Genomic DNA, 27081 nt, shown 5'->3' with positions numbered 1-27081 from the left:
GACAAAGTATTTTAAGCTTACAGAGAAAATACTTCGTAATTTATGAACTATTTCTTCGTATAACAAAGTAAATTAGTTTGTAATTATGTATGCTGAAAATACTTCGTAAGGTTTTACGCGTGCGGATTATGATGTATCTTCAGTCTAAATAACTTCCACGACCCTCTGGGGTGACGCCGCAGGCTTGGGTGGTTGTTAGAGATTGTGGTGAAAAAAATAAAATAAAAAAGAAGAGACTGGTTCATGAACAATGTTTTGCAAATTGCACTCTTTATTATCCTCCCTAAAATAACAACACTTATCACAATAGAAAAAAAAATCGTACATAACTTAGAGTTTCCCGTCAAATTATCCGTCGTCGGGAGCCCCGCAAACGTCGAGAATTTACAATAGAAATGTATTATATATTAATATGATTCACTTTAAATCTATCGCTTTGTACAATTTGCTACATTAGTATACACAGCCGGAAATACATAGGTAGTCGCAAATAAAATGTGCTCAAATCACAATAGGCGTACACGCGGGAAAATATGAGCTCCCACTTCCATTTGAACATCATTTCACTCACGGAGATAGTGTTTGGTATAGTATTTAAATAATTGATCTTCCCCGCAGGGGTAGCTTTCCTTTACATTGGATCCATTACTTTCTAGGTACATCATAACTAAAACAACATTTATGGAAAAGCGTCCCAGCAGTATATTCTTGTGCGTTGAAACAGATGATAAAAGCGGGTGACAGTAAATGTATTTGATCTATAGTCGAATGCTTCGATGTGACACGTAATTTTAAAGAGACTTTCTCAGTGGAATATTGTTGAGATAAAGCTGCTGCTGCCCATTTACGAACGATACAGAGTAAACAACAAGTCGATTTCCGCTCCAACCGGTGGAACCAACCGCGAGTCGCGAAATGGTCACTGAATCACCAACATTTCGGTGACCCATGCAAACAAAAAAGTGTTGATTTTTTTTTATTTTTCAAAAACAGTTCCAGGACGCCTAGCTGTCCCTCTCGCGGTCGTGCTTGGTGAGCTGCAGCGGCTGTCCGTCGGCGCGGCTGTCGGCCAGGGGACTCCTCCGCGTCAGCAGGTTGGCGACGGACAGCGGGTTGCTGTCCACGTCCACGTCCGAGTCCGAGTCGCTCGAGTCCACGGAGGGGCGGCGGTGCTGGCCCAGGCGCTGCTCGGCCTCCATGTGCTGCCGCAGGCTGCGCATCTTGTTCTCGTAGTCGGACACGTCCTCGTCGTACTCGTGCACGTTGATCTCCTCCGAGTCGGAGCTGTCGTAGGGGCTGTGCGGGCTGTGCGGGCTGTGGGGGCTGTGCGCCGCGGCGGGCACCAGGCTCCGGAACGCGCTATTTCTTCCGCCCATCAGAGTGCGCGGCCCGTAGCCCGCCGTAGTACAGGGAGGGGGCGACGAGCCAAGGGTGGAACCGGACGAGGGGGCTGGGGGGCTGTGGCCCGGGGGGGCTGTGGGGGCTGGGGCTCCGCCGGGGGCTCCGCCGGGGGCTCCGTGGGCTTCCTTGGCGGCGCGCTTTAACAGGTTCATGCGCTGGTGGCGCCTCCACTTCGCTCGTCTGTTAGAAAACCAAACCTGGGAGTCAATGGAAAAGCCAGGTGTTGAAATGGTGTCGAAACAAAGAGGACAACAACTCAAGAGTATAACGCATTGCAGTCAAAGGGTTGGGATGGGCCCCTCTCGCTGGACTCGAATGAAAACCTTTTTCATTTTTACTTCTTTTTTTTTCAAAGCGATCGCCGGGAATGGCCGAACGGACCGGTGACGGCGCCATGCTCGTGCGGCAGGCTATCTCCGGGCCACTACCGGGCGTGGAGGGCGTGCTCGCGGAGTGGGCGTCGACCGGCAGCGCGACGTACGAGGCGCGGCGGGGCGCGGCGGGGTGCGGCGGGGCGTGGCGGGGTGCGGCGGGGCGTGGCGGGGCGCGGCGGGGTGCGGCGGGGCGTGGCGGACAGGAGCTTTGTACTAGGCGACGGTGCGCGGGGACGGGGCGGCGCGGGACGGCGCGTCGGCCGTGCGTGCGAGCAGGGCATAAGGCGCGTGGTCGCGTGGCCGCGTGGTCACAGGGCGTGGCCCCGCCGCCCCGCCGGCCAGTGGGCGGCAATGGCAATCCAATCCGACGCGCTAAATTGCCCCGCACCTCCACTAGTGCTTGTCGGACAACGCGGCGCAACGCGGTGCGTGTATGGCCCTGCTTTACGGTGTCGTGCGCGCTACACTGTAACACGGCGGCGCAAAGGGCGCGGGTTCGACTCCGGTCCGCGTCTCGTGTTTTTCGTTTCCTACAATTCGGTTTCCAGATTTTAATTCGAGTCCAGTGAGATTGTCTCTTACAGATTGTAAGGCGAGCCAGTGCAGGGGCCGTTTAAACGGCAGTTTTCTCTTTTTAAGGACTGCCGTGGACTAATGGAACTGGATTGTGTACTGACCTGGACTCGCGCCTCCGACAAGCTGGTCTTGCCGGCCAGCCGCTCCCTCGTGGACACGCAGGGGTAGTGGCTCTTGTCGAACTCCCTCTCCAGCTCCTGCAGCTGCTCCGCGCTGAAGGTGGTGCGGTTGCGCCGGAACTTGGGCGCCTCCGAGGTGTCCGAGCCCATGGCGTCGTCGGGGTCTGCGGCAAAGTAGTCCGTGAGTACACTGAGAAAACCTTACAAACTATTTTGGGCCTTACAAAGAAAAGTAGTTTGTATAACAAAGTATTTTGAGCATACGTAAGCTTACAAAGAAAATACTTCGTAATTTACGAACTATTTCTTCGTATAACAAAGTATTTTAGTTTGTTGCTCAAAATACTTCGTAAAGTTTTAAGAGTGTCGCACTTTTCATGGGCGGTTTATCACGGCGGCTCTTACCCATTAGCCTCGGCAGCCCCATGAGCTCCGCGTTGTGGCTCATGAGCGCCATGTTGGGGTCGAGGTGGTGGGGATGGCTGGGGTGGTGGGGCATGCCCATGGGCAGGCCCGGCGGCGTGGCCCTGGACGGCGTGGACCCTGGCGACGGCAGTGTCGGCGCGGCCCCGTGGCCGCCAGCGCCTTGCATGGACCCCGGCGCTCCCGGCGGCGCGCCCCCCGCCCCGGACGACGGCCAGAGGTGCGCGGCCGCCGCGGCCGCGGACGCCGGCCAGTGGAACGCCGCGTAGGCGGGGTGGGTGTGCACGCCCGCCGCCACGCCCGCCGCCACGCCCGCGTGCACCTGCTGCGGGGGCAAGGCGCGCGTCAGCAAAAGCGAAAACAAGTCCCGTCAAAAGTAAATCGGGTTAAAGGAAGTCTTAACTCACCTGCGCGTGCGCGTAGAGGCCGTAGCCCGCCGCCCTGGCGAACTCGGCGGCCGCCCGCTCCGCCGCCCTGTTCCTCAGTATCCTGTTGATGGAGCTGACGGACGGCGCCGTGCCGTTGGTGCACACGCCTGCAACACAACACAACGTGGAGTTAGAGCACACAGTCCCAGCGAGCAGCGGCGGGCAGCGAGCCGTAGACCGGTGGAGGCGTCCAAAACCCTCGACGCGTTTTGAGCTCCAGAGTCGCTAAATGGGACTCGAACCGAGCGTGTGACCCCACCAATGGATTGCTCTCCGAACGAGGAATCCATTGGTGGGATCATTTGGTCGGTTCGCGTCCTGGTTAGCGACTCTGCAGCTCAAAACGCGTCAAGGGTTTCGGCCGCCTCCGCCGGTCTTCTGGCCCACTGTACAGCGCCAGCGCCATACTGCCGTCCGCAACGGTCTCCCATTAGTCGGGCAAATAAACAAAGTATTCGACAAAAGCGACACACGCACACATGCGCACGCACACTCGCAGTGAGTGAACGTTGACACGCGTAATGAATGGCCACTAATAAGGGCGTACAGATGGCGTATGGATTAGCATACGGCAGGTGGCTAGACCAGTCCGTCTGTCCATCTGTCGGTGGCCGCCAGAGTCCGTCTGCCACCCGGCCGGGTGCCTTGCGGTTTTTAATTGGCCAGGCCGATGACGAGCCCGCCCATCATTCAAGTCTCTTCTGCGATTGAGGGTGGGGCATGGCGGCGAGGGAAGTCAGAGATTATCTGCGTGTGGTGTAGTTAATTGCCTCTGGCGGCGGGGCCGGCAGGGCGCACGCAGACACGGCATTGTTTCCATTGCGCCACTTGAACGGAAACATTCGACTCGTGGTGCAATCTAACTAGCCAGCCAGCTGGGGGAATGACCGAAGCAAGCGTCCCCGCTTTACAGTGAGGGAAATCGATGCGAATCGCCGGTGAGGTTCCGCGTCGTGTTCAGCTCGGTGCGGCGAGGGCGGCCACCGAATCCTGTTTTCGGCTGTTCCCCCGAAAAGCCGGCGCGGCTCAGCGAAATGCGACGACCAACTCGGGGCGACCCCGGAACCCATAGAAGCCCGTTCGGCGTGCGACACGCAGGCAGGCCTCCTCCGCGGCGGCCTCCACCGCCACGAGGGGGATGAGCGCGCGCGGTGACCGCACTGGCCCATATTTCGGGGGCGCGCGGCCCAATGGTGGGCGCGCAGGGGTGGCCATCTGGGCTGGCCCTCCGAGGGAAGGCCCTCGGGCCTTTGGGGTGGACCCGCACCGCGACATCGACCTGCCGGGCAGCCAGGCACCGGCCAGGCAGGCGGCCCTGCAGGGATTCCCGGCAATGTGGGACAAGCAGGCGAAGCAGGCGCGCAGCCAAATCGATGTGCGCACACTGTGCAGGGGGCGAAGACCAGTGGAGACGACGCCCCTGCGCCTGTTAGGCCTGTTATGGCTGCGCAAGTGAAAGTCGCGCGCGAGGCAAGTTCAATGACACGGCGAGGGTCGTCTTCCGACGGGCCTGCAACCTGCAGACTGATTCCGGGAGTCCTTCCCGTCGCACTGCCTGACATAAGTCTGTCTCCTCAATGATCTCCTGCTTTGCGGGACCTTTCAAAGTGTTGTCGGCACTGAATTATGTCAACACACGCCAAAAGTCGAGCCAAAAGAACGCAGTACTCATTTTTCCCGCCAAAAAGGGCTCATTTTTCCCGCGAAAAAGGGCTTATTTTACCCGCGAAAAAGGGCTCATTTTTCCCGCGAAAAAGGACTTATTTTACCCGCAAAAAGGGGCTTATTTTTCCCGCCAAAAAGGGCAAAACGCGGCGTCACAGTTGGCGCCCCTTAGGCGGCGTTCCGGCTGCGGGGTTGGCGGCCGTGGCGGCCGTTGGCGGCACTGCCAGGCAGTGCCATGGCAGTGCACCCACCGCCGCCTTGTTGTGTGCGGATGTGTCGACGTGGACGACACGGACACGGCGACACGCCGACACGCCGACATCCGGCAATAGGATTACACCTTTAGACCCCCACAGCTTGCTGCTGCCTGCACTCGTGCCCGCACGCGCACGCGCCGACAACCTAGCACTCTGTCAAACTCGGCCGAGTCGCCTAGGAAGAAACCAAGCAGTCATGGCTGGGAGCGGAGCGAATCCAAAAACCAGGTCCATATTTCGAAATTTATTTCCCACCGATCCATCGTAATTAATGAACTGGAAAAACGAAAAACTCTCAAAAACTAAACAAAATCGTTTGGGAAATATTTGGGATGTCTCAGGAAATTCGGGACGCCCTTTGGCCCTGGACGACGACGAGGAGATGAATGATAATAACAATAATGAAGGAGCGGCGGCGAAAGGACGGCCGGGACGGACGGCAGGGCGTAGGACAGTAGCCGGGCGGGTGTGCACTGTAGGGGTGACGCTACGGACGACACGCCAAGCCACCCTGACGAAGCGAAGCGCGGTGTCGAGTTTCGCCGTTTCCGAGAGTCGCTCTCGTCGCTCTGTCTCTCTCGCACACACCGGCGGCGTCGCCGACGGGCGCGAGAGAGACAGCCCGACGAAAACGACCCTCGGAATCAGTCTCGCTGCTGCTCAGAAGAGAGGGGTCCCCGACCGGGAACCCAGTACAGCGGCAAGGGAGAGGGGGGCTGGTGGGGGAGGGGGAGCGGGGGACCCAAAACCCGGTCCGGCTCGCCCCGACGCGCGGATGACCGCCGGCGGCGGCTCAACCAAACCGACCGCCGAAAATGAGACGAGCCGATTACTGACGTGACACATCTCGAGCCACGCTGTGTGTGTGTGTGTGTGTGTGTGTGTGTGTCTGTGTGTCTGTGTGTGTGTGTGTGTGCGCGCGTGTGTGTGCGTGTGTGTGTGTGTGCCACACACGTCACGTGACACGTCAGCCACATGACGCCCAGCATTCACGGCGAGGCGCCGTCCCAGTCGATAGCGCTCTAATTGTGTCCAATAGAGGCCGCCATTGTTGCCCCGCCCGTTACGGTGTTGCGGTCCTCCCGGCTCCTCTCCAGCCGCGGGCGGGCCTGGCCTGGCCTTCGGCGTGCTTCGGGGCCGCGGACGCCACCGCCCCGCCGCCACGGGGGACGAGGTTTGCGTCACGCGCTCCGCCCCGCCAAGCAGGCCGTGCAGCAGGCGGGGCGGCGAGGGCGGTCGCTCAATGGGACGCTATGCCCCCGGGGCCCAGACCAGACGTCGCAGGCAAACGGCCATCACAAAAAACGCAGTCGATCGATTGACAACCGATGAAGAAAAGGGTCCCGCTTAATTTCCCCCACTTTTTGTGTGAAGCGTATCGTGTTATTAGCCATCGAAGGGTCGCCCGGGTAGATTCCCTGGCAAACTACTGATAAATGACGGACGATTATAATAAGCGAGTGTGAATCTTGTTTTATGGAGCAGCAGCAGGTGCCTGGGCGTAACCCGGGCGGCTCGGCTCGGCCCCGGCCGGGTCCAGCGCGACCAGAGCCACCACACACCGCACACGGGAGCTACAGAGCTGCCCCTGCTCGCTTGGCCTACCCTGCCACCGCAACACACACGCACACAAACACACACACGCCACATTCTCTGAGCTGCCGCTGCCGCCTGACTGCACAGAGGATATGCTGAGGGCAGCCTGAGACAGCGTGGAGCCGACGCACTCACACCGACGCAGCAGCCACACACCGACACACACACACAGTCGTGAATGCCCGGGTGGGAAAATAAAAGGGCAAACTTTGGGGCCAATTTTATGAACCAGGGTGAAGCGACGACGGGAAAGGGGTGACTCTATTAATGCGAGACGATCTCGAATTTCGTCCCGAAGGACTTTGGTGTGGAAATATTCTCATTCCGATAGACTATTGGGTGTCACTGCGTGAAGGATAGAGAAGCCGGCCGCTGCGTCCCGGCGGCCAGGAGCCAGACTGCATGGCGACCTGACTCACCGGAGCGGCTGCGTCCACGTCGTCGTCCCGATCGGACGCCTCGGACGCGGCCACCATGACGCACCATGTGCCGCACCGAGAGGCAAGAGAAAAAAAAATCCGGCCCGTCGCTTTAATTTGAACGGCCTGATTGACTGCAGCCGGGCAGGTTGTTGTTGTTGTTGCTGCTGCTGTTGTTGTTGTCGAGCTGCACTTGGTGTGTTCACCAGCTTTCCTCACGCATGGCCGTCGGAATGCGAAACAAGGAGAAGGAGGAGCAGGAAGGAAGAGAGCTTCGCGCGTTTCTGCTCCGCATTCACGCGAATCAAACTGATCCTTTGGCGGCGGCCGGGCCGGGCGGGCGGCCTGCCGCTGGCTGCCCCTCAAGGTGACCAGATTAGACGCCGTGCGAAAGGGACTGATGACTCAGACTCGGCGGGACGCGACCGAAAAACGAAGAGGCCACGAAATCGCAGTCGAACGCGAAAACCCCCGTCACGGTGTGTGGCCGCCGCCTCGCTGCCGGCGTTGTTGTTAGTGCATCCGCTTCCCTTTCACTCTGGCAATTTGGAAATTCGTTATTAGTTTAATCTTTTCGCTCGCGGGTGGTCCGGCTGCTCATTTTTCTGAACACAGACACACGTACGGACACACAAACACACACACAGACGGACGCAGAGGGACGGCGGGGAGGAGAAGAAGCCCGAACGCCGACACTCGTCAAATGGGGCACCGCGTCACGCTACCGCTGCGCTAGCGGCTGGACCGGGCGGCGGCGGCTCTCGCTCCGTGTCTCTCTCGCACCTGCGCTATGGGAATCCTGGTGGGTGCGACAGAGACACGCCGACGGCTGGACGCTGGTCCGGGCGTGCGCCGCCAGGGCCGGCAGGGCCGGCAAGCAGCTCAAAGGGAGCAGCGGCCGGGCCGCGCCGAGGCAACCGGAGGCAGCGCCACCCGCAGTCTGTCACTAGCTGTTGAAGGTAACGAAACGGAACAGGGCCCCGGCGGCCTCTCGCAGGAAAAATAAACTCCGGGAAAGAGAATGCGTGAAGAAGAAGAGGACGAGTTCGTCCCTTTGGCTGTGGCGTGCGCGCTGAAGGCGCTGAAACAGGATAGGGTCGCGGCGGGACGCAGCCGTGTGTGTGTGTGTTTTCGTTTAGAGGCGCCGCGCGACACTGGAGCACGCTGGCCCCGGGTGTTTCGGCAAAACGACCGAAAAGTGACCGGTGGTTTGGACGCCGCCTCCCTGGAGAACGAAATCATTTCCAGGGCGGCGGCAACAATGGAGACGGACGTGTCCCTTCTCACAAAAATGTGTGACTCTGTGAAAGTCCGACCGATGCGCGCCGCGCGGTGAATAGCCTCGTCCCGAGAAGCGATCACCGCGACTCCGTATCGAGCTGCAGCGGTTCCGAACTGCCGTCGCTCCGTCTTCCTCGCACCGCATGGGGCACCCCGTGAGTCCGAGAGAGACGGGCGACGGTTCGGATCCCACCTGCTGTGCCGCGGGGGGCGGATTGTGTGTGATCGTGTGTAGAGCACGCCGAAGGCTGAGTGCCCGAGGCGTGGACAATCTGTAAGTAGCGCAGCGCCTCAGTGGCGCGTTAGCGGACCAGCCAACGCGCTGCGACGCGCTGCGACGCGCTGCGACCACCGAGATGAACGCGAAAGAATTTCACTCAAAAAGCTTAAATGAAATCACAGTGTAGCTAAAAACATGTTTTGAAAAATCCCACCAGAAAATGCTATGCAAGTTAAAGAAGTAACTTTAGGAAAAAAATGCATATTTTTTTTTTTTACAAATCGAGGGGTCCTATTCAAAAGATCTTATCTGGGCGTTCCCCCAAGACAATCTTATCTTAAACGCAGGTGAATTTCACTTAGTTTGATCATTTGATACAGCTACACTTCAATATAATTTGTGATTTTGTTCACGTAAATCGAAGATGGAAGATCAAAGAAACCAAAAGTGCACGCAGAAATATATTCCGCTTACTGTCGTATTTATCCCAATTGATCAAACTGAGTGAAATTTGCCTGCGTTTAAGATAAGATTGTCTTGGGGGGAACGCCCAGATAAGATCTTTTGAATAGGACCCCTCGAAATATTGGACAAACTTTGAAATTTGCGTCCTTTTTGGCTGGAACGGCGTGCCGTGGCTGAGCAGTCACCGCCGCGACGCCTCGCAGACTCTCACCGCAGGCGGCCAGGCACTGCCTCGCCGCTGCCCAAGCGCTGTCGCCCCGTTCCCACGGGCAGCGGGAAAGTCATGTGGTTTGTCAACGCGACGCTCCTATTCTTCATTTCACGCTGGGATTCACAGTGATGCGGAGCCGATCGCGGTCCGACCGGCCCGGCCCGTGGAGCGCACACGGCGCGCCCATGTCCGTTATCCCACATTACGGCGAAACCAATCGCGGACGGACACTGTGTGCTGCAGGGCTGCCAGCCTGACTGCCGGCCGACGGTCGCGCTGAGTCAGCCAGCCCGGCCAGCAGTGGGCCAGAAGACAGGTGGAGGCGGCCGAAACTCTAGACGCGTTTTGGCCTCTAGAGTCGCTAAATGGGGCTCGAACCGAACGTGTGACCCCACCAATGGATTGCTCTTTGAACGAGGAATCCATCGGTGGGGTCACACGATCGGTTCGAGTGCCATTTAGCGACTCTGGAGCTCAAAACCCGTCCGGGATTTTGACCGCGGCTCCTGGTCTAGCCCTTAATTGTAATGGTCCTCTCTACCGCCTGCGGGGTAGGCCACGCGGGCGCAGCCGCGCTCGGCGGGGCGGTCTACCCAGCACGGCGCTCCCTGGCCGACTTCTTCAGAGACTCCCCAGCGCAGTGTTGCCACGTAAAAAGGCAAACAAAGTTCCAAACATACCCCGGTAGGCAAGGCAGGTTGACGTTGGCAACCCTGACGGCACCGCCGCATATCGAGCGGCTAATTTTTGCGCCTTTCTTATGCGGCAACACTGGGGCTCTGCGCGCTGACTGACTGACCGTTCCTACGAAATGAGTCCGTGATTAGTTTTGGTGTGTACCGTGGCGAAAAACTAAGTGGTCACTTTGGGCGAGGTGGCGGAAGTGTCATGCTCTACGCGTGCGCACGAAAGCCCAGCAAGCGCCTGCGCCCGCACGCCGCACGCCGACGGCACGCGTAGCGCACGGGAACGACACCAGGCACAAAAAAAATCTTCGGTTAGTAGTTTATGCTTTTCTACACACTAAAATGTTTTTGTACAAATTTTGTTCGAGACATCACAGTTTTTTGTGCACACGAACTTTTCGTACAAATTGGTACGAAATTTGGCACAAAATGGGGAATTTTGTGCAGTTTTTTTGTACGAAAATTTTACGAGTATTTCGCGTGCACAAAAAACTGTGATGTCTCGTACTAAATTGTACATAACATTTAGTGTGTTCACTTTTTCCTGACTAGGCGGGAGAGGCTACGGGAATCTCATGCGGGAGTTTGTCGCGTCCCGGCGACCACGGCCCGGCGGCGGCTGCGTGCCATGGTGTCATGGCGGTGACTGGCTGCTGCCTTTTCGTGGGTGTTGGCTCCGTGTTGCCACTTTCGTGTGTGTGTGTGTGTGTGTGTGTGTGTGTGTGAGAGTGTGTGTGTGTGAGTGTGCGTGTGTGTGTGTGTGTGAGTGTGTGTGAGTGTGTGTGTGTGTGTGTGTGAGTGTGCGTGTGTGTGTGCCCGGTGCACGCTGGGCGCAGGCCCTTGCCACGGCCCTGCCAGGTGGAGTGAGGGGTGCTCCGGCTCCAGCGGTTTCGGCCGCCTCGACACGAAACCTTGCAACGAGTGCACGCACACTCTTTGAACACCGTGCGCGCACCTACCAACTTTCGAGGGAGATAACCATCCGTGGAGTTTCCCGTCCAGACGCGCGCACACTCACACACGCACACACACACACACATTCACACGAGCACACAGGTGGAAAAATCAGCCCTCGAGACGCGACGGAAGTACTCCTGCAGAAGTATGGGTCACCGAGAAAACGACAAAGACGGTAAAATCGCAAAATTAAAGTCGTGGTGGGAGCCAAAGGAGTGCAACAACAAACAATGGTACGTAAAAGGATGAATGAAAAGGGCGAGGCAGTGCAGTGGACTTCGGCGGCTTTGCAATTTTATTCCACCGCGGTTCGGAGCGTCTCGTCGAGGATGACGCCTTGCGTGTGCTGCTCGGTGCACCCGCGGCCACGCCACGCCACGGCCAGCCCCATTGTGTTGCCTGTCCCCTAATTGCTCTAATCGCCTAGAAGGGCAGTGATGATTACATAATTGAAACAAATCTCAATTTATAAAACTGTTGGTGGCCGCGGGGCCCTTTCCTGGAACGGCACGGATCGGGGCAGCCCGCAGGAAAGCCTGCAGGAGGCCCTGCAGGAGGCCCTGCAGGCCCTGCACTGGAATGCAGCGGCGCGGTAGCAGTGCTCCCACGACCAACTCCCGAATTATCCGGACTCTTGTATTTATTTTCGAAGAGTTTCTTATTTACTGGTGGAACAGCTCGGTCGCGTCGACGACGGGCAGGACAGGCATCCCAGCGCGCGGCCGGCGTGAACGACAAGTGCGTTAAGAACGTTAAGAGGGCACTGCCTGTCGGCTTAGCCGGGCCGCCGCGCCGCGCCGCGCTTGGATGTCGCCTACAACGAAACAACAAACGGGTTCACCTCAAAACGGTGTCACTTCGAATCAGCGGCGACTAGTTGTTGTTGCTGCGCAGCCTGGCGTGCACTGGCGTGGCGCTGCTCCTGGTGTTGTTGTTGCTGGCCGGCACCTCGCGTGTCCCCGCCGCGCTGCTCCCCGGCCGTTCCCAGGCCGAGGCGCGGAGGACGTCCTCGAGGCCGCCGCACAGTGGGCCAGAAGACCGGTGGAGGCGGCCAAAACTCTAGACGCGTTGGCTCCAGAGTCGCTAAATGGGACTCGAACCGAACGTGTGACCCCACCAATGGATTGCTCTCCGAACGAGGAATCCATTGGTGGGGTCACACGTCCGGTTCGAGTCCCGTTCAGCGTCTCTGGAGCTCAAAAGGCGTCTAGAGTTTTGGCCGCCTGGCCCACTGTGCGCCGCCGTGGACGCGCTGCAGTCGCCGCGGCGCGACAGACTCGCCGATGAAAGCCGCCAAGTCGATGCGCTACTTTCCAAGCTTCCTCGACATGCACATGCAGTGCCTGCCGCAGCACGGCGCACCACGGCCCATCCGGGGCTGGGCGAGCCAGGCCGCGCAGCACCGCGCAGCCTGCAGACTGATTCCGAGAGTCGCAGCGTCCGTCGCTCCGTCTCTCTCGCACCCATACGGGACGCCCCGCGAGTGCGAGAGAGACAGAGCGGCGCTGTCATTCAAAATCCCCGCCGGAAGCGGTAATGCTGACGACGTCGGGGAAAACGGACGGCCTATTCGCCCCGGTCGCCGACCAATGGCAGCGCAGCGCAGTGCGGTGCCGGATGACCCGGCAAGTCGCTAAAGTCTCTCTCTCTCTCTCTCTCTCTCTCTCTCTCTCTCTCTCTCTCTCTCTCTCTCTCTCTCTCTCTCTCTCTCTCTCTCTCTCTCTCCCACCTTCCCCTCGGGGGTGTGCCAGCAGGTTGATTCCGATCAAAGCGCTTTCGTCGCTCCGTCTCTCTCGCACCGACACGGGGCGCCCTATGAGTGCGAGAGAGACAGAGCGACAGCCCGTCAATGGAACAGAACAGGCGCGGCCCGCCCAGGAAACCAACTCGCGCCTCACGAGCTCCCTCACAAAGGACGCGCACAGTGGGCCAGAAGACTGGCGGAGGTTGGCCAAAACTCTGGACGCGTTTTGAGCTCCAGAGTCGCTAAATGGGACTCGAACCGAACGTGTGACCCCACCAATGGATTGCTCTTCGAACGAGGAGTCCATTGGTGGGGTCACACGCTTGCTTCGAGTCCCATTAAGCGACTCTGGAGCTCAAAACGCGACTATAGTTTTGGCCACCTCCACCGGTCTTCTGGCCCACTGTGACGCGCAAGACTCGATCGACGCGGCGGTGATCGGCCCGCTTTACAGTGATGATGAGCAGTTCGGCTCGATTTGTAAACGCCCACGCGAAATGATTCATTCGTCAAGCATAACCCCGGACGGCTTTCGCTCTGGGCCCCGGCCCGGCGCGGCCCGGCCCGGCGCGGCTCGGCGAGGCCTTGGCGCAAGGTGACGCCTCCCCCTCCCCGCCCCGTTCGATCCGATTAGGATGATGGGTGGCGTCTATAGATACTCCTGGTGACAAATGCAGCACCAGGGTGCCGGCCTGCATGTTGATGAGGGAGGTCCAGGCCGCAGTCTGCAGCGTTGCTGCAGCGCGCCCCGGGGAGGCTCTCCGAGTCTCCGAGCGTCCCGGTTTCGTGTTTCGGGTGTGTGTGCTTGCGGGCTGCCTTCCTTAATGTTGACGGGCCAGTGCGCTTCGGGGGCCATAACTACGGGCCCACGGTAGCGTCGGTGGCGTGCGTGGCGCGCACCCCGCCGAAACCGGCCCGGATTCCCGGCCGGCATGCTAGCCCCGGCAGGAACTTTTCACATGGGCCGGCCGGAGGGGGCTTTTTTACGGCCAGATTTCTCGAACCGACCGGGACCCCTCTATGGATTGTCCGAACGGGGAATTTTGTTCCGGCCGGTTTTGAAAACCCGGCCGGAGCCTCAGATTCCGGCCGGACCCGAGCCACCGCCCAGGCTAGCACAATGCCATGAAAAGTGACCCCTAGGCAACCCCTCCAACTTTTTGGTCTATTTTGCGAATAGGATGGTCTTACGGGTGAGGGCGCAAGTACCACTCGCTTCGTGAATGAAATTGGACCATCCGAACCCATTGCTTGGACCTCCCAGCTTTTGTCAGAGTGCTGGCTGGGCGGCCGGACACGCCACGCCCGGCCGGCCACCGGCTCCGGCCGGACAGCTCGCCGGCCGGAGTCCGGTGGTGTCCGGCCGGAAATTTACCCAAAATACGGCCGGAGTCATAACGGAGTCCGGCCGGACTATTTTCCGGCCGGAGGGTGGCCGGAATTTTCGGCTGGGACGGCCCGCCTCGCCGCTGCGCCGCTGCAGGTGTGCCAACCTCGGCCGCCGCCCGGCCGGACAGCCCCCGGCAGTGAGCGCACCGTCACAATGGGCCAGAAGGCCGGTGGAGGCGGCCCAAACGCTTGACGCGTTATGAGCTCCAGAGTCGCTAAATGAGGCTCGAACCGACCGTGTGACCCCACCAATGGATTGCTCTTCGAACGAGGAATCCATTGGTGGGGTCCGAGGGGGGAACAGCTTTCCACATTCGTTGTACTAAATTTGACCACATTCCACATTCAGGTGGCAAAAACGCCTGTAAGTAGGCAACACGTGTGGCAAAAACGCCAGAAATCTTGCACAATCTTGCACATTCACACAATCATTGTACATAAAGTTTTCCAGTGGGTCACCCCTCGGTGGGGTCACACGTCCGGTTCGAGTCCCATTTAGCGACTCTGGAGCTCAAAACGCGTCTAGAGTTTTGGCCACCTCCACCGGTCTTCTGGCCCACTGTGCGTGCACGCGCCCTGGCCCTGCACTAAGTCGACCATCGAAAAGTGACCCGCTAGCAGCAGCGTCCCTGCCAATCATTTTCCGCCAAAAATATGCAAAGTTTTAAATATTTCTTTTGTCTCTGGCGAGTATAGTTGTATGGCCTGGCGGGCCTGGGGCGCCGCGCCGCTGCCACGGCCTCCGCTTTCGTGTTGATGAGATTAGGCCCCGCTTCGCGACACCACTCCGTAACTCCGTATATACTCCGCGACCCTCGCCAACGCGCTTCAAGACGCTGGCTGGCTGGCGGCGGGCACGGCCACGGCACGGCCACGGCACGGCCATGGCACGGCCATGGCACGGCCCTGCGTGCACACGCCGTGACTCCCTGACTCCGTGACTCGGTGACACATCGGCTGCGCAGGGCGGCCTGGGGCTTATCTGATGCCGAGGGGTGCGGGCCCGGCGGCCCGGCGGCGCGGCGGCGCGGCGGCCACCCCTCAAGAACAGCGTTTCCAGGCTCGGGACAATCCAGCCTCGCGCACGCGACACGCACGTGACACGCACGCCACTGTAGACGCGTGCAAACTCGCGGCGACTCCCACAGGCCGCAGCACGAAGGCACCATGTGAGAACGAAGACGCGCCCGTCGCTCTCTCTCTCTCTCTCTCTCTCTCTCTCTCTCTCTCTCTCTCTCTCTCTCTCGCACCCCTACGCGATGCCCCGCGAGTGCGAGGGAGACAGAGCGACGAAAGGCAGGCACCATGTTCACGACGACCAAGAGCAATGATGAGCCGGCGGCTCGGGGAAGGACATCAGGCTTGGTCGGAACCACTCAAAAACGGCACTGTTTCCGCGAGTTTCACAACAACAACAGCATCAACAACAACAACAGCAACAACAACAACAGCAACAATAACAACAACAACACCAAAGACACTACCACCACCACCACCACCACCACCACCACCACCACCACCACCACCACCACCACCACCACCACCACCACCACCACCACCACCACCAACAACAACAACAAAAACAACAAAAACAAAAACAACAACAACGACGACGACGACGAAAACAACAACAAAAATAGTTTGCCATGTGTTTGGGCCATTCGCCAGGCTGGTACGCCCAGCCGATTTCAGCCTGACTAGGCCAGGCGGTGCAATTACAGCAAGCGACACGGCCGACTCGTCCAGATTCCTGGTTCTCCTTGAGCGTCGTCGTCGTTCTGGCCGTCGTGCCCCTCGCGTGTCGCAGGCGAGCGAGGTCCTGCCCTGCCCCCGGCATGCCCAGTCGCCGAAATGTCCCTTCCCGTCCTTGTCCGGCTCGCGGCGACCGCGGCCCCGTGCCGGCCCCGTGCCGGCCACGCCGTTCGACAGCGGAAATTCTAATTACCGCGCTGATTGTGAAATTAGTGCGAAGCCCTCGACGCGGCGCCCGGACTCGCCTCCGTTTCACGGCCGAAACACTGACCGGTTGCCTCATGGCGTGCTGCAACGAGCCAAGAAATCCTTCAAAACAGTCATGTTTTTCTTGTTTCACTTAATTTTTTTTTGGTCTTCCTGAGGTATTGGCCAGTGGGAAAACGGGGTCATGCCGCACTGCAAGTTCGCTGGCCCTGGTCGCCCACACGGCGCCAGCAGGCTCCTGTTTCCGAGGGTCGCTCTGTCTCCCTCGCACTCGTGCGGCGTCACGTGTGGGTGCGAGAGAGACAGGGCGATCGACGACTCTCAGTCTGCAGGCGAACAAGGTGAACGACACCGAGTGCACGGATAGCGCACGCGGCTGACACAAACACAGCTGTGCACATGTGCGCGCCGCTGCGACGCCCAGAAACCGTGTCTCTGCAACCAGGTGAGCTAAATCGAACTCCGCGGCCTGCCGTGGGAACTTTCACGACGGTCCACCACGCACTGCAAGCAAGGGATTGAAAAAAAAAACTAATTTAAGAAATACGGTAGTGGTTACAACCACACGCACAGCACGAAACAAACAAAACAAAAAAACAAACAGGCCACGATGTTCATGACACACACGGGCATCTCCATGCGTGTCCGCCATCCCGACGGGCCGACGGCCGGTAGAGCACGCATCGCCACACTAATAAATCATTACGTGTTAATGACAAAGCGGCCCATGTCGCTCACGCCGCCAATCGGTGGTTTCTCAATCAGGGAAGCTTATTAGTACGACCACCACTCTCTGTTTTCTTTCTCTCTCTCAAATTTCAGATACTTGTTTTGCAACACGAGTAAGCTTCCTCCGCCATCCCGTCTCAAAACGTACCTTTCTGAATTTTTTTTTTTTAATTTTTGATTAAAAAAAATGAAACACTTTTTTAAAAAGTGAAACATTTTTAATTTTTTAGTTAAACTTTTTAACTTAAAAATTAAACATTTTTTAAATATTTTTTTTTGTCAAAATTTGAATGCAGTCAGCCTGGGCGTCGCGCTGCTCCCGCCCCGGGCTGACACGCGCAGCCTTGACGCCGTGAGTGACGTCCAATACCACGCTGCTGCAGTCGGCTGAAGTGCAGCGCGGCGCCGCGGCGCATCAGTCAAAAATCGTCTCGCCGCGGGGCGAAAGACAACCCCCGCGCAAACAAACCGACTTCATCAGGCGGAGCGACGGGGTGGAGGAGAGATGCCCTGCGCCCCCCGCACACACACTCACACACACAAACACACACACAGTGAGGCAGGGCGGCACGGAAACCGTATTAAAACGTCATTTAAAATCATCTCCGCTGGCCATAGCGCAGGTCCAACCAGGCTTGACCGCAGAGCAGCCCCACACGCCGAGCGCGGCCCCACACAGAGATCTCCTAGATGTGTTTGAGTGCGTGTGTGTGTGTGTTTGCTTTCGCTCGTCCGCACCTTTCACAGGGACATTAATCACCGTGCATTGCTGTGAAACGAATCACATTGGGCGGCGCGCGGCTCAAACGCGGTGATGATACTCAGTCAGGAGCACCAACCTCAGCGGCTCCTTGGCGGTGATTACCGCCGGCAGGGTCAACAACAGAACAAAAACAAAAAGAAAAAAAAGAAAAGGAAAAACGGCCCTGATTTGTACGCCTTGTAGGGTGCAACGGTCCATGTGTGCTAGACTTGCGCGTGGTGTGAAGCGTACTGACGTAATCAGAATGATTCAAATTCAACAGTTTTCGATGCACAGGCTAAAGGGCTTCTTGATGCAAATCATCGAATTTTTTTTGGAAGAAAAAATCGGTTATTTCATACCTTTTTTTCAAAAGTGGGTTCAAAAATATTAACATTGGCCATGAAATGGCCACACAAGGCTGCATCATCCAATGCAAGATCCAATGGGGTGATATGTTATATCTTGACAGTGAAAATTACATGGTGCATACATGCACACACACAGGCCCACTCACAAGCGCATACAACACACACACACACACACACACACACACACACACACACACACACACACAGACGCACACATTCTCAAGCTCATGGGCGCGGATCAAAAGCAGGACATGTTCACACACACTTTCATCTGCACTGATTGGCTGAGCTAGCGTGGCTCCATCCATCAAAGCCACACTCATACAAACGCACACACACACGCACACACACGCACACATGCAGGCAGACCGCGTCCTGTAATTAAAACTACTTAGGCCCAATAGGGGCGGACAGCGCATCACTTCGTCGCCTTGTTACCGGCGGAGAGGAACGTTACCGACCTGAAGCAACGAACCAGAGAAGAAGAAGGAGGAGGAGAGGGGGAGGGGGGGGGGAGGAAGAGGGAGAGGGAGAAGTGTTCACAAAGACGTTTGCCTCAACGCAAAGCACGGGTAATGACGCGCTGAAAATAAACAGACGCGCGCGGTTTACGCACCCCGAGTATGAAAAACCGAACGGCAGGTTCATTCTCAAAGAGAGAGAGAGAGAGAGAGAGAGAGAGAGAGAGAGAGAGAGAGAGAGAGAGAGAGAGAGAGAGAGAGAGAGAGAGAAAGCGAGCGATTGGTAGTGAGACGCGTAAAAAACACGGGGTGCTAGTAAAGGAAGCAGCATTGTGGAGGACGTCGGGGAAACGAACACGGACTGTATGCGTGCGAGTCTGTGTGTGTCTGTGTGTGAGCGCGCCGGGGCAGTGTCGGGGCAGTGCCGGGCCGGGGAGTGAGCACCTCGTAAAAATCAGGTAATGCCAGGTTGGGCCCGTTGGCCTGCCTGTTGGCCTGCCCGCTGGCCGTCGCGGTATCGTTGTGGTGCCGGCGGGGCAGTGCAGTGCGGCACTCCAGGCCGCGCCAGGCAGGGCGTTAATAGAGACATTGTCGCCGCCAGCTCAGTCTGCCCGGTCTGTCAGCCCGGTCTGTCCGGTCGTCCGGGGCGCGCACCGGCAGGCGCGCCGTCGTCGCGCAGGTTATGTTTCCCAAAAGAGCACGCCCGACGCGCCGAACGTTATTTACAGCCATCCAGCGCCTTCTGCGGAGGCGCGGCCGGCGCGGCCGTTGCCGTGTCGACTCGACCGACTCCGCGGCGCGCGATCGCCGTCGCGCCGAACGAGGTACGGACGCGGGCAGCGCGGGACAGCGGCCATGAAATGAAGACGGACGGGCCTCGGGGAAATTAACGACTCTCCAGATCAATCTCGGGGTGCTCCGCGGCGAGCGGCGCCCCGGACAGGCGCCTGCAGCATGCTGCCGCAGCGCCCGGGAGGTGTGAACGAGAAAACTCACCGCCTGCTACACGTACAGTCGCGCGAAAAAGGTGATTCCGGCTCATCTCCGGGCCGAGGAGTGTGAACGAGAAAACTCACCGCCTGCTACGCGTACAGTCGCGCGAAAAAGGTGATTCCGGCTCATCTTCGGCCTGAGGAGTGTGAGAGAGAGAACTCACCGCCCTCTATTGATACAGTCACGCGGAAAAAGTGTTCCCGTTTATTCCGGCCCGTCTCCGACCAGCGTGCTAGTGCGAACAAGTAAACTCACCGCCTGCTACGCGTACAGTCGCGCGAGAAATGTGTCCCCGCTGATTCCACCACATCTCCGACCCGCGAAGTGTGGACAGAAAACTCACCGCCTTCTAAATGTACAGTCGCGCGAAGTAAGTGTTCCCGTTGATTCCGGCCCGTCTCCGACCAGCGCAGTGTGAACGAGGAAACTCACCGCCTGCTACACACGTACAGTCGCGCGGAATAAGTATTTCCGTTCATTCGGGATCGTCCCCGGGCGGCGTAACGGGGACACCTTCCAGCCGCCAGCGTGTCCGTTCCGTTTTATTGTAATTTTATTTTTATCGGTGGCGGCGGGCCGCGAGCCTCGTCGAACTGAATCAAGTGTGTCGCGCGCGGCGCGGCTCGCGCTGCTCGCGGTGCTCAGCCAATAAGGCGGCCGCTTTATGTGGCAGCGGGACGGCACCGGCCGCTTGACCACAGCTTGACCGACTCCACCGCCATCACCATAAACACCGCCGGGATGCGAAAGTAAATCACCGTGGCTTACGGACTGCCTTACAGAACGCCCCTTGGAAACGCGCTGAGGATTTCCCACCGCCATTTTTTTCCTCTCTCTCCCTCTCTTTCTGGATTGCGCCTTTGTTTCCCTGCAGGCCGGAGGAAGGCTGGAATCACTTGGGCCGCGCCATTCCCAAACAAGGTGCGGCTGCCGCCTCACTCTGTCTCTGTCGCACTGGCAGGGCGCTCCGTCGGGGTGCCAGAGAGACAGAGCGACCAAAACGAGGTTCGGACGCTGCCGAAGTTAGTGCCGCGTTTCTCGCACCTCGCCGTCTCGCAGCCCGGAGGCCGACCCGGAGGCGAGCACGGGTATTATTTCGCGCCACGCAAATGATTGGCCGTTTCCGGCCAGCCTATCGGAGGTCGCGCGCAGTGCCAACATTCCCACCGGGCCGAGCAGACCGCCCCTTCCTGACGCCCAGAGAAAAAAAAACCGCGGACGAAAATTATCGCAAGTCCATAGGAACGCCGAACTCCGCGCCAGACGTCCAAACGAGCAAACATTGTGAGGAATGAAAAAGGGTTTCACTCAAGCTCAAGAGTGTTGAACACACTGTTGTTGCAAGGTTGCAATGCGCGCTCGCTTGCACCTACACACTCACACACACACACACACACACACACACACACACACACACACCGGCAGCGCGCGACCCCGTGCATTAAGACATTACCCCGGCGGCCGTAAAACACACGGCGCGATTGTTTGCCTCAGCGAAAGTGAGCACGTAATGATTCAGTTTAAACGCCGCGCCACATCCAGCGAGCTCCTGCTGTCAGCCCATCACTGTTTTCGTCGCCGTGTCTCTCTCGCACTCGTGGGGCGCCCCGTGAGGGTGGGAGGGAGACGGAGACACTGTTCGAGAACCGTGCTGCTGCGGGATGGTGCGGGGTATAGCATGGACCGATGCTCCTCGCGCGCTTTTGTGTCGCCATGCTACCTAACCGAAATCTAACCTTTCTAAAACCTAACCTAACCTTCTCTCATGGCATCGTGGCTGCCCGATTGCTTGTCGCAGGGCTGATTTGAAATGGAACCAAAAGAAGAAGCTTCGCGAATGAAACAAAGTAAACCTCCAATTGCTGTCATTCTCGAAAAAAGAGTTTTAATTTGAGAGCAATAAGATAATGGCATTCTTCACACCACCTCAAGTGACTCCCCGGTGTTACCTGGAACGCGCTCCCGCCGAGGGGAACGCGCCCCGAATAACATTCGACCGGTCCGACCAGTGGTCAAACACACGGCCATTGTTTCCCGAATGCGATAGAGTGGCGCTTTTATAACGTGCTAACTCAGTAATAGCAGCCCGGCAAGGCAGCGCGGCGCAACGCGCGCAACGCCTCCCGACCATTCCTTCCGCGAACTGACCGGCAGCGACCGCTGCCGACGATGCGGCGCGCTACGTCCCATTTTACCCTGGAACGGAACCGCGCGCCACGCAGTGCCACGCAGCGCCACGCAGCGCCACGCACGGCAGGCAGTCAAGACCGCACGGCGTCGGCAACGCGCCCGATCCCGCCATTTTACAAGCGCGGGGCTTACGATGCACCCAGTAGCCCAGGAAACGAAGGTTTTCACCCGGAACTAAAACATGTATAAGCGGATTTTGGCTTACATGGTGCAGTTTGAGGTGCTGAATCCGATTCCGAAGAGTCCACCTTCCTAACCCGTGTGCGTCCTTCGAAAATTGAACAAAAGGGCCTAAATGCAGAGGTTTGCGGTATTCGCTGTAGCGCCGAAACTAAGAATGCGATTGAGATCGGACTGGTGTCAAAATGTGCGGAATGGAACAAGGAACAGATCCACCGCACAGCGAACGTCGCGCGATAAAAATTTCCAGTCTAAAAGTTGGTTTGAGTGAAAAATATTAAATTTCACAACGGCGTATTCTTAAATATCACTTCATATCTTCCCATCGAGGCGGTGGATCCCAAAATGGTCCAAGTAAACGCTGTGCGCTCTTTCTTCAGCTACGCGCCGGTATCTTTGGTTTTTGAATCCACCGCTCCGTTCGACTTCTAACAGCCTTGAACTGAGGCGGTGCAGATGTCCTCCGCTGCGCGCCGCAGCCGGGCTGCGCGCGGCCCCGCTGCTCCCCCCACCACTCTCGGCCTCGGCCGCGTCTGGAGGCAGGGTGTTGTCTCTCTCGCTCCCTTTGTACACGCATTAGTGCGGGAACGGTGGTGCATGCCTGCTCTTTCGGAGCCCGGTGGAGCGGCTGGCTCCAATGTTTACAACGCGCGATTCCTACTTCGTAGTTTTAGTAACCAAAACAAATTTTATTGAAGGAGTGGTTTGTTGAGCTTGGTAGAACGCGACGCGCTCTACAACCTGGTTTTTCTTCCACAGTTCTCGGAGGATTTTTACCCATGTTTTGTACGAAAGGGCCTAAGCACGTTCAAAGCCCCTTACCGAAAACGGTGGCACCTAGAAATGCCGGACCAAAGCCAAAATGACCAGAATGCAACAAGGAATCGTTTAAGCTTCCACCGATTGATGTCATTGAAATATTTTGGCAGCAATCTCTATTTGACTATTTTTGCTCATTGTTTTCTTCCCAACTTCCGCTGCACTATTGTTTGTAAATGGGGCTGAAATCGCAAAATTGGTCCCGAGAGATCGTCAAGCGCTGGTGTCTCAGCTGCATGTACGTGTTTTCAGAATTTCGCTAAGTGCAACGGTTGCCGAGTAATTTTAGTCGAAAGGCAACAACGCACCGAGCGACGCCGCGCCAAGCGGGGCGGAGCGGCGGTCGCGCGCCCGAGACATGAGGCCTTGCAGCGTCGCACCGGGGAGGAAATCGGAAAATCAGCTCCGAGGGAACGTCAAGCACTGGTCTTTAACCTACACGTAGATGCCTTTGGATTTGAGCTGGGACGAACGGCAGCGGCTGAAACTGAATGCGAAGGTTGGCGGCGCTCGCAGCAGCGCAGCGGGCAGAATACTTCGGCGCGGCATTGTCGGGTCATGGCTTTATTAGATTTCCACCGCTGCCGTTCGTCCTAGCTCAAATCCAAAGGCATCTACGTGTAGGTTAAAGACCAGTGCTTGACGTTCCCTCGGAGCTGATTTTCCGATTTCCTCCCCGGTGCGACGCTGCAAGGCCTCATGTCTCGGGCGCGCGACCGCCGCTCCGCCCCGCTTGGCGCGGCGTCGCTCGGTGCGTTGTTGCCTTTCGACTAAAATTACTCGGCAACCGTTGCACTTAGCGAAATTCTGAAAACACGTACATGCAGCTGAGACACCAGCGCTTGACGATCTCTCGGGACCAATTTTGCGATTTCAGCCCCATTTACAAACAATAGTGCAGCGGAAGTTGGGAAGAAAACAATGAGCAAAAATAGTCAAATAGAGATTGCTGCCAAAATATTTCAATGACATCAATCGGTGGAAGCTTAAACGATTCCTTGTTGCATTCTGGTCATTTTGGCTTTGGTCCGGCATTTCTAGGTGCCACCGTTTTCGGTAAGGGGCTTTGAACGTGCTTAGGCCCTTTCGTACAAAACATGGGTGAAAAATCCTCCGAGAACTGTGGAAGAAAAACCAGGTTGTAGAGCGCGTCGCGTTCTACCAAGCTCAACAAACCACTCCTTCAATAAAATTTGTTTTGGTTACTAAAACTACGAAGTAGGAATCGCGCGTTGTAAACATTGGAGCCAGCCGCTCCACCGGGCTCCGAAAGAGCAGGCATGCACCACCGTTCCCGCACTAATGCGTGTACAAAGGGAGCGAGAGAGACAACACCCTGCCTCCAGACGCGGCCGAGGCCGAGAGTGGGGGGGGAGCAGCGGGGCCGCGCGCAGCCCGGCTGCGGCGCGCAGCGGAGGACATCTGCACCGCCTCAGTTCAAGGCTGTTAGAAGTCGAACGGAGCGGTGGATTCAAAAACCAAAGATACCGGCGCGTAGCTGAAGAAAGAGCGCACAGCGTTTACTTGGACCATTTTGGGATCCACCGCCTCGATGGGAAGATATGAAGTGATATTTAAGAATACGCCGTTGTGAAATTTAATATTTTTCACTCAAACCAACTTTTAGACTGGAAATTTTTATCGCGCGACGTTCGCTGTGCGGTGGATCTGTTCCTTGTTCCATTCCGCACATTTTGACACCAGTCCGATCTCAATCGCATTCTTAGTTTCGGCGCTACAGCGAATACCGCAAACCTCTGCATTTAGGCCCTTTTGTTCAATTTTCGAAGGACGCACACGGGTTAGGAAGGTGGACTCTTCGGAATCGGATTCAGCACCTCAAACTGCACCATGTAAGCCAAAATCCGCTTATACATGTTTTAGTTCCGGGTTGGTACGCTATTTTGACTTGGTTTTCTGGGCTACAGGCCTTGTTGCTCCAACAGAGAGGTGAAAAAACAACACCGAAAAAAAAATAAAACACAGCCTCAAACTGAAGCAAATTGAGCAGGGCTCTGGGAATCGCCTCAAGTAGTTTGCCTTCTTGCCTCCTTCCACCACCGCGCGCGTGGAAATCAATCGGTCACCGCCTGCTGTAACGTCTCCATCTCGGCCCCCTCGATCGCTTCGATGTCTCGAAGGCGCTGCGGCTCGCCCTGCGAATAGCCCTGCGGCCACACAGGGCGCTGGCCGCGCCGCTGTTCGCGCCTCGTGCGCAGAGTAACTGTCGCACAATTATCCAAATAATGATCGCGCCGACTCGACTTAGCACTACACTGCCAACAGAAGTGGCTGCGTCCGAAGGGGAGGGGGCGGGGGGAGGAAAAAAATTCCGACGCCACTTATTTTAATGAGAGCGACACGTCTCGGACGCGGCCCGGCACTTTCTCAGCGGCAGCGCACGAGATGGATTTCCTGTGCGGGCCACCGGGTTGGCTTGCACGCGAGCTTAATTATACATCATGAATTCGTAATCAACCTTTGACGTGCTCGGCCAGCAAGTAGACAAGGCGCCAGCGCCGAGCCGGCGTCTCCAAATTGGGGATTCTGTGCCCTGCTGCCCTCCGAAAAGTAAACAAACAACGAAGGGTCCAGTTTGTCGCCTACCTTCTGAAATGAGCCGCTCCCGGATCTCCCAGGCGAAGATGGTGGGGTTCTCCCTCTTGTACTGCTCGATCTTGGACACGACGGTGGGGGTGGCCACTTTGGGCTTGCTGCCCCCGATCAGGCCCGGCGGCCGCAGCGTGCCTGCAACATCACACGCGTTCCGGTATTCTGCAACAGTCCACAACAACATGCTCAGTATCTCGGCCAGGAACGAAAAAAAAATCAAAGTGGTACATTTTTACACTGAATGTCTATGCACTTCTACTTTCGTCACACAAAATGTCTGTAAAGATTGAGGGTACATTCATTTCTCAACAGTGCAGTCATATTCGGATGCGATGTGGGAAGACAGGTTATGTTTGGCCGCATTTGAGAAGCGTGGTTCTTGGCTGGATCTTTCTCTTGTGTGCGGAATAGTGATAGTGCACCTGTGCAGTCGGTGCGTCGGAGCGAAATCCCATTTCCGGGCCTGGGTGCCCGTCAGTGCCCGGGTAACCGAGACCCCAAATAAGTGGCGAGTCGAAGACAGCGAGTCCGGTCGTCGCCGCTTGCGTGACGTCGCGCCAGGACGGCCAGGACGGCCGCCGCCGGGCCGACTCCGAACATGGCCCTGTCTCTCTCGCTCCTCCGCGGAGATCCCCTCGAGTGCGAGAGAGAGAGGTGAGTACTGTTCGGAATCACCAACCTTCAGGACGACGCTCGCACCTGCGCGTCTGTCGATAAGGCAGCCGAATAAAGTGATGCCGTTACGCGGAAAGGACACAGACGGCAGGACGCAACGACAGGACACACACACTCACACACACACACACACACACACACACACACACACACGCACACACACACACACACACACACACACACACACATAGTGGACGCGCACACTCGTTCAATTAGAAGTGCAGGCCCGAGTGTAATCCGGCGGGATCCGTGTTTGCTGCCGGTGCACGCCAAGATGGTGGAGGGCGTCCAGGGCGTCGCACGGCATTATAAGGAGGCCGACACCCGATCCTCCGCCACCGCCGCCACCGTGCAGGCGGGGCCGGCAGGGCAGCGATCGTCGTCCTAGGGAGCCCCGAGGGAACCGCATAAGTCGGCGACTCGGGACCGCCGGACCGCCGGACCGCCACCGCCGCTTTGGCCGGCCCGGGCCCGGCACAGTGGGCCAGAAGACCGGCGGAGGCGGCCAAAACCCCGGACGCGTTTTGAGCTCCAGAGTCGCTAAACAGGACTCGAAGCGAACGTGTGACCCCACCAATGGATTCCTCGTTCGGAGAGCAATCCATTGGTGGGGTCACACGTTCGGTTCGAGTCCCATTTAGCGACTCTGGGGCTCAAAACGCGTCCGGGGTTTTGGCCGCATCCGCTGGTCTTCTGGCCCACTGTGCCCGGGCCTCCGGGCAGCCCAGGGCGAGACCCGCCCCGGCGGAGAGTGTGAACCGCGCGGCGGGAACTGGGTGTCGGATTTCGAGACTCTCGACGTGACAATGCTCGTCTCATCCCGTGCAGGGCCGCCCGAGGCGCATTCCTAGGCGACGATGACGCAGCGGCCGCTAGCTACCCAGGATGCGCAGCGCCAAGCCAAATGGCGCACTGCCTTCGCCTTTTTTCCCAGGTGTTGGAGGCCTTTCCGCCTCCGAGCGTCAACGAGGAGCCTGATTTTCTGGTCGCCTCGCTGGGGATCGCCTTGGGGCCGCACGGCGGGCCGAGCGGCTCGGCTCGGCCGCAGCGGGGCAGCCTCCACCGCAACCTTTGCGCCCGACGCGCTCCTCACGCGATGAGCGGAGAGGAGCTGCGAGAGGAGGCACCGAGAGCCACT

At 57.8% G+C, this 27081-nt stretch overlaps 1 protein-coding gene across 1 annotated transcript in view; it reads right to left on the bottom strand.

Moving 5' to 3' along the window:
• Nucleotides 1-240: 240 nt before the first annotated feature.
• Nucleotides 241-27081, bottom strand: part of LOC117642197 (paired box protein Pax-6-like) — a 38514-nt gene continuing 11673 nt past the window's right edge. The window contains exons 3-7 of the mRNA XM_034380134.1: nucleotides 25263-25430; nucleotides 3301-3428; nucleotides 2876-3218; nucleotides 2453-2634; nucleotides 241-1598 (exon numbers count right to left, since the gene is read on the bottom strand). Coding sequence (XP_034236025.1) covers nucleotides 1005-1598; nucleotides 2453-2634; nucleotides 2876-3218; nucleotides 3301-3428; nucleotides 25263-25430 — 1415 coding nt within the window. The 3' untranslated portion in view covers nucleotides 241-1004. The remainder of the gene's footprint in view (nucleotides 1599-2452; nucleotides 2635-2875; nucleotides 3219-3300; nucleotides 3429-25262; nucleotides 25431-27081) is intronic.

The sequence above is a fragment of the Thrips palmi genome, unplaced genomic scaffold (genome assembly GCF_012932325.1).
Source record: "Thrips palmi isolate BJ-2018 unplaced genomic scaffold, TpBJ-2018v1 HiC_scaffold_16, whole genome shotgun sequence".
NCBI lineage: Eukaryota > Metazoa > Arthropoda > Insecta > Thysanoptera > Thripidae > Thrips > Thrips palmi.
The sequence above is the reverse complement of the archived record's forward strand: the minus strand, read 5'-3'. Positions and strand labels throughout refer to the sequence as shown.